The following is an 11,975-nucleotide window of genomic DNA, read 5'->3' as shown; positions in this document are numbered from 1 at the left end:
GTTTCAGCTTTCTCACTGGCAGATGATCCAGGACTTCAAACTTGTCACAGGCATGGAAAGTGTCTGCGACACTCACATGCTCAGTGGGCTCTGAGCAGCTGTTGAGAAGCTAAGCTTAGGGGTCGTTGCAAATTATCAAGAAGAAAATTAGGTTTGTCTGTAATATAAGCTGATGCTACAGGGCTGATTATTAAATTCTGATGTTAGTTGCACTAGTTTCTGTGCTGCCATGTATTAATTACTATTAATCAGCCTTATATTGTGACATTTATATTCTATGAGTACTGTATATTGTGAGTGGGTCCCTAAGCTCAGCAAGTGACAGCAACACAGAGCATGTGCAGTGAATCAGCAGAAAAGAAGATGGGAAGCTATTGGGGCATCTTTGGGGCACATATCATTTCTCCTAAAGGACTGTAGTTGCCTTGGGCTGGTGCAGAAGCCAAAATCATAATGTACAACATTTCTAGCCTACCTCTTTAGTTAGGCTTTAGTTCTCTTTTAAACCAAGGGTACCTTTCTGTGGGACTTTTGCCTGCCTTACATGTAGCTTGTACTTACCTTGCCTATCTTGTCTATCCGGCCTGTATCCTGCCTTCCTAGGAGGCCAGTGACTCATATATATGTATGTCATATATATGACTTTTATTCATCTCTCTGTTTTAAATATGGGAGGGGTGCTAGGCACAACAGAAAGGAATGGATAGCCTTCTAAACTAATACAATTCCAATTATTGACCAGATCATCCGAGCAAACTTAAATATTCATTTAAATATATCTAGTTCGCTAGCTTATAAAATACTGGGGGGAGCCATGTTATGACTTGCCAGGAGCAAGAGGAAAGAAAGGACTCAGTAGCGTAAGAAAATACACCTCAGTGGATTTCAGGATATTAGAACAAAGTAGTACCACTATATGTAATAAAAAGCACAAATTTGGCCCAGGAACACTAACCCATAGCAACCAAGGAGATATTTGCTTTAAACGGGTAACCAGTACATGCATACTGCTGATTGGTCGCTATGCGTTATTGCCCCTGGGAAAACTTAGTGCCTTTTATTACATAACCCCAATATAAGTTATTCTTAGGGTAGCAAGTAGAGGAACCAAAGGCTCACCCAAGAAAAAAAGTAGTGCTAGTATTTCAGGTATGTCTCAACAGCATAAGGATTGGGAAGTGGATACACTCAGGGTAGGATTCCTTTGTGAGAAATGTATAACTATTTATTGTATATGATCCTTGGGTGAGATCTGTGTGGCCTGTTGTGATATCAAGTATCAACAATAAAGCAATTAACTGTTGTTTTTAAAGGAAACCGAAACCCTAACCCCCTCACACCCCCCTCCCAGCTCCCTCTCATTCTGCATCTATTCTTTTCAGATGTCTCCTTGTAAGATGACCTGCTATAAATCTGTAGAGTTGCTCAGTGGAGTTCAAAGGTGACATCGACTTTGTGTCGTCTGATCCAACTCTGTTAAGGTGGCCATACACAGGCAGATTTTTTACTTCCAAACAACCGATTTTAGAACGTTCCAATAATATTGATAACCTATCGGATGGTTGATGGTGTACGAACGATCGTCCGCAAAATTGATCGGATGAGTTTAAAAATTTTAGTCGTTCAAGGATAAAATCCCTCTTTGTGCATGTCAGGATTGTAGCACAAGCTAACGAACATATACGGAACAACAAACATATACCAAAGGACCCGAACGTTCTATGCTGAAAGCTTCAGTTGTAAACATATGAACTATGTAAGGAAATAAATTGGTGCTAACTGCAAGAATATCTCCCTATCACCTCATATGTGAAAAGTTTATTATGCCATAGCAAGACATAAATCCAAATGTCTGCATGGAGCAGGGAAGGAGAAACTGATTATATACTACAGACAGTGACACAATGCTAGCTCCACCCCTCGTTTGTTGAACAAAGTTCGTCCGTACACGAAGCAAACAAAATTATTTTATCTGTTCGTATAATCGTTCTCCGTGGATGGCATATTTTATGGTAAAATAATCGTCAGACGATCGTTTATCGCAGAACGATAAAAGTGTGCCTGTGTATGGCCACCTTTAGACTGGCAATGCGGATCTTGGAGTAGCATACACAGTTGAATATATGTCCTGAATCAGCTTCTACTCTGTACTCTTTTTCCAACAGTGCAGCAAAGTCCTTCTGGAGTCTTAGGCTAATGCCTGACAGGGTTGTTTCTCAACCTGCATATAAGTGCAGGTCGAGGAACAGCCCCTTTTTTCAAAACTGTAGTATTCTGAATCTGCACCTGGAGCCACTGCAAACACAAGAAGTGGATTATGGTGCCATGAATTCAAAAGTGTCCATTTCACCACTGATATCCACTCCATGTGTCTGCACCTGGGCTGACACAGTGGATCTGGGTACAGACACACAACTGAGCTGATGTCCACAGATCTTTGTGTTATTAGCCTTATGTCAACCATTCTCTGCTGGGAGCAGCAATTTATGAGATATAAGCTGTTTTAGACTGATAATACCAGGATCTCAGCTCAACAGTGAAGAAGAGTAAAATCATAATTTGAGCGATGTGGTAAGAAGTATGGCAGAAACCAAAGGTGGTGTATCTATGTAGTACAGGTATGAGATCCGTTATCTAGAAACCCATTATCCAGAATGCTCCGAATTACAAAAAGGCTGTCTCCCATAGACTCCGTTTTATCCAAACACTCCATATTTTTAAATTGATTAATTTTTCTCTGTAATAAAAAAAACAGTACCTTGTACTTGATCCCAATTAAGAGATAATTAATCCTTGTTGGAAACAGTACCAGCCTATTAGGTTTGTTTAATGTACATGATTTTGTAGTAGAATTAAGGTATGAAGATCCAAATTACAGAAAGATCCATTCTGGATAACAGTTTGAGCCAAGCACATAAATATATGCACAATCAAGAAGCAATATTCTCTTAATGAAAGTGCTACTGGTTAAACCACTAATCATCACCATGGATACCATGGTACATTTTAATTAAGGGGGATGTCTTTTGTATTTTAAACTTCCTAATATTGTAATTATATTTGTACTTTCTGTATATTTTTTATGATGATATTTTGAGACTTCATATAATGATATGGTTTTGGTTTTAGTGTCCAAAACAATACACCACTGTTTTATTTTTTAGATTTAGAATGCAAATTGAGCAATTGGATGGAAAAAAACATGAAAAGGAAATTACTCAAAAATCTATCACACCTTAGCTGCTTGTGACTAAAACTGAGTGTTTGATTTGTAGGTGGCAGACTTTATCTTGGCAAGTTGAACCTGATCTACAGGTTCGCTATTACCAACTAACCCTCTTAACTCCACCTAACAAATGATTATAAATAGTCTTCCTAATTATGACTTACTTTATCAGTACATTCAGCAGGGAGGTAATCATACGTTACAGATTGTTATTTAAATATATCATCCAGTTCCAAATAAATCTAATAAATACATATAATAAGTCTGGTAAAAATGTCAAGGCTTGTCTTCTTTTTTTTAATGATATTGTTTACTTGAGAACATATGGATTCATTCATAATACAGTTTTGGCTTTGAGGCTTGTGGGTTGTTTTTAAATGTGCACCACTGGTGTAAATTATTTGAACCTGTATTTGTTAACATGCTAATTAGTAATAAATACTGAATTAGACTGCATGTAATTGCTGAGAGGCCAACAAAGGTTAGGGTTTTGTGCTTTTTATTAAACATACATATGAAAGGACTATAAGTGGTTGTCCCATAGAGCTTCTGCATATTTTGCTAATTCCTTCAGTGATACATATGGCTAGGGTTCAGTGCTGCAGTTGCACACATGGATGTGACATTCAGAGGCTAAAAAAGGTAGCAAACCCTGTGACCTCTGGGGTGGGGGTGGCAGGAAGTTAAAAGGGGCTCAGCGGGACATTGACAGGTAGCAGTTTTAATATAATTTTATGAAAAATATCTTGTTCACAGAGCTTAGGGGGTCCTACATTTCTTTTGTGGGACCTGCAGTATCTATTGCATTTCCTCTGGCAAAAGGTGCTGTTTGAACAATTATACTTAGTCCCAGCAAACTACTGCCTCAGAGGATACAGCTTTACACCACTTTACAACCAAGTGTATGATGCTATTAACTTGAGTAGTGTTATGAAGGTCCCAGTGCAACTCCTTTGTACTCCCCCCCCTGTACTGAGTGAAAGACAGGCCATATGTAGTTTCAGCTGTCATAAAGACCTCCCCATGCAATCATTTCCGCATCCACTTTTAGATGGATTGATATACTTTGATGCAACTTTTAGCATGTTCTAGGCCTTGATTTTTGATTTCAGCATATATGATTAAAGGTTATTTTTTCCAGTCTAACACTACTTTATATGGGAGATTATTGTGGCATCTCTTGCATCCCCAATGTGCTGACAACCATGTGTGGAGGGGTCCTGGTGCAGTAAAACTCTCTGCCCCCTGGTATTTATGACACTGAATGATGCAACAGGATGTTTCTGGGAAGGAAATGCCTAATTTCCTGATTTGCATATGACAACGAATAGTTTAATTTGTAATCTATTTTATGTGGTTTTATCATATAGATAGAAAGGAAGGTTAAAATTCAAAACAAATACTTAAGCAATATATTGTATTATATAATTGATATAGCTGGTGAGGCAATATGTATTCTCTGGAGAGCCATCAAATGAAAAATTCAGTCTTTACAGTTGATAGAAAAAACATAGCAGTACTATAAACTGCTCCCTGCCAGCAAAAAACAGTTGATCAAATAATTACATCTTGTGCTATAGAAAATAGTGGATGCCGGGAGTTGTAGATTAACAGAATAGTAGAGGTTCAGAAGCTTATCTGCCCTAAGGTAGTGAGTGTAAGAAACTGCTGGCATCTAAGCCTTACATACAGTATATTACTTAACTTTTGTAAATTAGTAACCTTGTGCATATATAGGTACAAATTTCCACATGGGAAGTAAGTACGTTTCTGTCGCTGGCTGTAGCTATCTCCACCCTCTAAAGCAGGGGTGTCCAAACTGCGGCCCGAGGGCAAAATGCGGCACAGGATGCATATGAATGCGGCCCAGCTTGGTTCCCGAGAAAACGTCATGTCGCAAAGGATATAGGAGGAGGGGGGACTCTGCCCATTGCCCAGTTAGTAATATTAATATAATAATAAGTCTTATTTAATATCCAGGTGTCCCATATTCCAGTGTATAGCTCCATCTGGTTATCCAACTGGCATTGTAGTTATTTTCTGTATATTTCCTTTTCTTTTACAAATCAAACGTGTTTGTGTATTTCATGTGTGGCCCCAGTCAATTTTTCTTTTTCCAATGTGGCCCTGCGAGCCAAAGGTTTGGACACCCCTGCTCTAAAGCCACTCTTTTCACCAAACCCTCACCAAGGGGGTACTCAAACCCTCAAATCCATCCATCATCATCCTCATACTCTACATCTTCATAGCAGTGGTGTTCATTCAGCAAGGAAATCTTTAGGATATCCAGGGAGAGGCTCCTGTGAGGTGCAGCTTCTCTGTTGCTGGAGCGACTGCCAAATATCGGTCTGGAATCGTGACGCAGCTTGGACTGTTGTTTCTCCAGGTTCTTTTTCTGAAGGATCAGATGGGCTTCGGGTGTAAGGCACACTTTAGGGCAGTGCAGAGGGGCACTGTTCAGCTGCGGATGCCTGGGTTGATGTGTTAATTGTTTTTCTTTCCCGGCACAAGGAAGCTTCCTCTTTGATGTGGTGTAAGGGCAGAAGCACACAGGCAGATTCGGAAAGATTTAGTCGCTTCTTCGGGGCAACATTCTCCCCGAACTGCCTTTCCGCGTGCTAAAATAAAAAATCACCTGCGGCAATGCACTCGCGATGCTTCGATTTCCGAAGTCGTCTGAAGTTTCCTTGTGAGGCAACTTCGGCGACTTCGGAAATGGAAGCGCCGCGAGTGCCATTGCGCTGGCGTTTTCTCATTATAGCAGGGGAAAGGCAGTTCGGGGAGATTATCGCCCCAAAGAAGATAAAATCTTGACTAAATCTCCCCAAATCTGCTCGTGTGCCCCTGCCCTAAAGCTGTTTAAAAAAATATAAAGCGCTCCTAGCAGATCCTTAGAAAACTGATAGTTCTCAAAATGCTTTGCCACTTTTAAAAGAGTGATATGTCTGTTGGATTCACTTTCTGATGGCACAAAAAGTGTGCGGTTGTGTGTAAGTACTGTTCTTCCTTGTACTCCCTCCAAGGAAGAACAGTACTTACACAGAGTTCACTTTATAGCAGACTTGTTCAATTTACCACACATGCTTTTGAGCAACTTAAAGTGATACTGACACTAATAGTATAACTATAGGTCATGTTGATTTTTGATGTTTGATGTTATAGCTGAGGGGTTTGTTTATGTAAGTTATTGTTAGTTGAAGTTCCTAAACCTGACTGTTTTGCCAACCTGACTGTCCCATCTCAGCCTGTCAGTTAAAGTTTCTAATGCTAACGGACTGATGCACAACCATGGCAGCCCCCTCAGGAAGATGGGGCATCAGAAATATAATGAAAAAAACATTGTGCAAATACTTTATGGCAAAGTTATAAGTAGCTTTCAAAGGCAATAATATGATAGATTTTTTTTAAAAAAAAGGGTTTAATTGCTGGTGTCAGTATCTCTTTAAGGCCCCCATACTTGAGCCGATAAAAGCTGCCGACAGACCGAGTCCGCAGCGTATCGGTCTATGTGTGGGGCCACCCGACAGGCTTCACCAATCGATATCTAGCCAAAAGTCGGCCAGATGTGGATCAGGCACAGTAAAAAATCCCATTAGATCACGGCTGCATCTGTTCGTTGATGCATTCCCGCAATTCGACTGCCCGTATTGCCTCCATTCTGATCTGATTGTTGGGCACTAGGGATCGGATCAGCCCGATATAGCCCACCTCAATGTGTCCCACGTAGTATAAACCAGATGCATAACTCTCCTTCAGTCCCTGTTAAATTTATGCGCAGATCTGTTCTTTCTCTTCCACTCATGCGGCTTTCCTCCTGATGCCTGCAGGGTCCTAGAGACCAATCACCAAGTTGCAGAAAGAACCAGAATGTACAGATGACAACTGTAATTAATTTGACATAAACTTACATAATCAAACTTACATGTAAATTTCTGAACATCAGCCTTAGGCAAAAATATACCCCACTTGACAAGCTTATTCAGTTGGACTTATGTAATGTATAAACAGTATATGTACTTCCAGAAATAACTAGAGTTGTTTTTTCTCTCTACACAAACATATTCCACAGATCTCTGTTCACAGGCACCAGTTAACACCCGCCCCCTCCTTAACCCTAACACATAACCCCTCCCTTTACTTCTAAACTAAAGGCTGGAAGTGAAGCTGAGCTACCATCTGTTAGTTTGCTGTTTGACAAGACACATACAGACCTGGCTTGATCGAGGAGATTTTCTATCAACCAACAGGAAAAGCTAGAAAATCAGGGAGCAAGTTATCAATCAGACAGGCTGCTTTAGAACACAAGACTGAGATCAATCAGTGTTTAGCTGGAAGGAATTTTATCACCATGGTTTTCTGATCGGCTTGGAAGTGCACAGTGGAGTAGAAATCCCAACATGCCTTTTCCCCCCATCCAGCACCAGCAGCATACATTGTCAGCCCGGCTCCCAGCGAGAAACAACAGCTGCAGAGTAGTGGTTCAGTCACAATCTCCTGAGCAGTGGAGGGCATCTGTGGGCACCGAGGAGCTGTCCAACTCTTGGCCCTCAGCTACACTTCATGGGGAGCTGGAGAGAAGGTGCAGAGTACTTCATTCAGAAGGCTCCATGCAGCCAGTGTGCCGAGTCCTGGAGCAGGTCCCCTCGGCAATAACTCGCTCCTATGATAGTGTCTTTCACTCACGGACAAACAACGCACCAAAGAAGATGCTTCCTTGTCCCAGGAAAGAAAAGCAATTAACAGGTCTACCCAGGCAGCCACAACTGAACAGTGCCCCTCTGCACCGCCCCGATGTACACTTCACTCTGTGCCTTACACCTGAAGCTCTTCTGGTCCTGCAGAAAAAGAATCTGGAGAAACAGTGCAAGCTGCGACTCGATTCCAGACCCATATTTGCCAGTCGCTCCAGGAACCGAGGAGATTTGGTACCAAGCTGCACCTCACAGAAGCCTCTCCCAGATGTCAGGGAGATCCTAAAGATTTCCTTGCTGAATGAACACCACCGCTATGATGATGTAGAGTATGAGGATGATGATGGATGGATTAGAGGGGGTGATGGTGTTCCTGGGTACTCCCTTGATGAAGGTTTGGTGAGAAGGTGCACTGAGTGGCTTCAGGGGGTGGAGATGGCTACAGCCAGGGAAAGGAACTTAAACGACAAACTGCAGACTCTGCCGCACCTTGGTACTTACTGATTTTGTTCCAGTGACACTGTTGGGATTCATTTGCTACCCCAGGTGCAAACATGCAATAAACCAGAGCAGTCAGTAAGCAATTAAATTACATTGTTTAGCATTAAAATGTATTAACTAAACAGAATGCATGATTGGTTGCCAATGGGTTACTTCCCATGTGCACATTTATGCCTAAATAAACAAGGCTACTATTCACTAAAGATAAGTCATATACATGTAAGGTTTGGATGCTAGTGCTTTCTTACATCCACTACCTTAGGACAGCTAAGCTTCTGGCACTCTATTATGCTGCTAATCTACAACTCCCAGTATCCACTATTATCTATATCACGAGATGTAATTATTTGATCAACTGTTTTTTGCTGGCAGGAAACAGTTTATAGTACTGCTGTGTTTCTTCTATCAACCGCACAGGCTGACATTCTGCTTTACAAAGTGGAGTGGAACAGTGTGACGAATGATAAAAAAATGCAACACAGTCATAGTCAGTTCTAATATGAATATTTTTATACACATATAAAACACTGGAAAAATACAGGAGAAGAACACAGCAGAAGAGACAATTCTGACATTTACTATAAGCAAATTAATAATGAGTCACGTCTATGTGGGATGTTTACTCTGTGAAGTAAGGTTCATGTAGTGTCCAAAGTGCTATTTTGTTTACAGCATGGTACTGGTCAATTTTTATAGTTATTAAAATAAAATATACGCCTCTTTTTCGACATCTATTTTTTGACAGCTCATTCTGTAGGGCTTTCGTAAAAGAAAAGATGCATAAACACTATCTGAACTTCCAAAACTGAATACTAAAGTATTCATGCCTGATTTCACAGATTGAAAGCAAACAATGATTTTTTGATACAAACCATTTCCCTTGTTTCATTGTGAAGTAATGGATTCTGGGATTTTCCATCTCTGATTTCCATGGTGGGTGATACACAGAATCATCAGGGGGCTTGGGAAGTCATTCCTGACAGTCAGACAGAGGCTATCATGTTTTCCTGTCAGTCTGTGGCATGTCTGATGTCTGTGTTTTAATAAAAATGTTTATCCACAATTTCTTACATAAACCCATCTGAATGAGCTTATAAATGGAGTTTATACAAGAGCTCAGTTTAAACTGACCATAATGTGACTGTGGCAGGGAAATTAGATTGTAGAATATCTTGTGCTATATAATAAAAATATTAAGGGCCACATTTATCCGAAGTGGAAATTTGAATTTCGAATTTAAAAATTGTAATTTTTTAGTTTATTTTAGTGTATTTAGACTAGAGAATAGTTAAAATTTGATTTGAGTTTTTAAAAAATTTTAATTCAAATTTTGAAATTTATCATGTAGTGGCACTATAAGAATTCAACTATTAGCCACTTTAAACCTGCTGAATTGCTGTTTTATACTATGGCGAATGTCCTGGAATCAATTTGGAGTTGATTGGTGGCATCCTGAAAATCATGTTTTTTTCTGAGAAAAAACTCAAATCGAATTCATTTTGGATTTGATTAGAATTTGATTCGAGTTTGCGGGTTGATCCCACTCACCCGAATTTAAAAAAAATAAATGTATTAAAAATTTTTTCGTTAACTCGAAAATCGAGTTTATGGGAGTTTTTATAAACTCCTATAAACTCTAAATTCGACCCTTGATAAATCTGCCCCTAAGTGCATCTTTAATGGCCATGCTGACTAAGCCACATGTGCTTGCATTGTATATTGTCATTTCAAGTGTGCTGCGACTAGATGGTGCTCTCCTTAGTATATTGTAGATATACAATATCTTGTCATTAATGACAATGGCAAGTGAAAAGTTTTCAATATCATTCAGCAAGATCAGTTGACTTACCATAGATTTGCCATTATTCTGTTACAAAGACCAACTAAGAACTGGACATGAGACAAGTTTATTTTAAAGGAGAACTAAACCCCCTTACCATAAGCCCCCCTAAGCTTACCGACATTGCCCCCTCTCCCTCCCTGTGATGTGTAAAAAAAAAACCCTGCGCATTCGTCAGCAAGCTTTGCGAAGGCAAAGAAACCCGAAGACTTCATGAAAATTGTTAACAACATTTGCACCTTGAACCCACTAGTTCTTTTAAAAAAAAGGTTTATGATTACCTTTGGAAAGATCACTCCAATGCATGGAACTGTTTGCCCTAATCATTCCTTAAAGCTTTGACAGTTCATTACCAGGGGAGCCACACTAATTCGAATACAGCATTGTGATTGGTTCATCCAGTAAAGAAATTAAAGATCACTACTGTGTATCTGTAATATCTTGTTGCAGAAATGATCATTTCCTTTGACACATTTTATCATTTAACACTGGAAAAATTTACACCTGGGCAATAACCCATGGTAATTAATCACGTTTTTGCTTCATTGTTTTACCTTCAGTTTTCTGGGGGAAAAAGTACAGATTTGCCCAGATTTGTGTTGATAAATAATTCCCAAAAGTAACTGCGTATGTGTGCAAGTGGCATAATACACAAGAGCAATGAACATCCTGTAAATGATATCCTTATAATTATTTTGATTAGAGCTAAACAAACTTTTGACAAACTTTTGAATTAAAAAATGGCTTGAATTTTGCCTAGGAGAACTCCCACTAACTTCATCATGAGCTTGCCAGTTTTTAGATGCCAATTTTTTTACATTCGAGATTTCGAGTTCTTTGCTTAAAAAATACCAGCCATTCGAGTTTTTTAATAGATAATTTAACTTTGTTAGTTTTTGTGCAAAAAAATTCACATTGTAGCAAAAATTCAAATTCGAGCCTTGAGAAATCACCCCCTAAGTTGTTAATTTGTTACTTGGCCTATTTTGCTTCCTTTCAACAAATCTTCACATATAGATGAAAGTCTTTGCTAGAATATTTTATTGTAATTTTCATTTAGTTCTTTGTATGCAAAAGCTTTCATTTCAATTAAAAGGTAAACAAGTAAAATTGAAGACTATCAGAATAATTTATTCAAAAACTTCATATTTAACTTTTATGCAACCTGTTTTCATATTCCATATATCTTGCTATCCGTATATAAAGTTTATATAATTACATAATTATAATCTTGCATATTATTTATCTTAAAAATAGTGTTTTCATGCATGTCTATGCATATATATGTTTTGCGTTTTTAGAAAAAAAATGTAAAAGTTGTGTTTCTGCTGTATTTGCTTTCGTTTTTAGAAAAAAAATGTAAAAGTTGTGTTTCTGCTGTATTTGCTTTCTAGTTCATAAAATTATCCCTGCAATTCACTGTTTCTGTAGTTTTTTTAGGCAATTTTTATGGCCAAGCAGTATTTAGGCTAAAAAATTAAAAATATACATTTAACAACTTTTTTTTTAATTCTTTTAATGTACCTCACTGCCTATAGAAGTGTAGGTATGGAATCACTTAACCAGACAGCTCCAACTTACAAGAAGGGTCAATTTTAAGCAAATAATCTTAATTTTTAAAATGATTTTCTTTTTCTTTGTAATAATGAAACAGTACCGTGTGCTTGATCCTAACTAAACTGCATAAATCCATATTTGTGGCAAAACATTCTTGTTG

At 38.8% G+C, this 11,975-nt stretch overlaps 1 protein-coding gene across 1 annotated transcript; it reads left to right on the top strand.

Moving 5' to 3' along the window:
* Nucleotides 1–6,652: 6,652 nt before the first annotated feature.
* LOC108717874 (proline-rich protein 18) lies at nt 6,653–11,756 on the top strand. The gene has a single exon (XM_018265290.2). The coding sequence runs from the start codon at nt 7,624–7,626 to the stop codon at nt 8,419–8,421; it is 798 nt and encodes a 265-aa protein (XP_018120779.1). The 5' UTR covers nt 6,653–7,623; the 3' UTR covers nt 8,422–11,756.
* Nucleotides 11,757–11,975: the final 219 nt, after the last annotated feature.

Source organism: Xenopus laevis, chromosome 5S, assembly GCF_017654675.1.
Source record: "Xenopus laevis strain J_2021 chromosome 5S, Xenopus_laevis_v10.1, whole genome shotgun sequence".
NCBI lineage: Eukaryota > Metazoa > Chordata > Amphibia > Anura > Pipidae > Xenopus > Xenopus laevis.
The sequence above is the reverse complement of the archived record's forward strand: the minus strand, read 5'-3'. Positions and strand labels throughout refer to the sequence as shown.

Excerpts from the sequence above, each read along its gene's own strand:
- LOC108717874 (XM_018265290.2), top strand. The coding sequence starts at position 7,624 with ATGCCTTTTCCCCCCATCCAGCACCAGCAGCATACATTGTCAGCCCGG.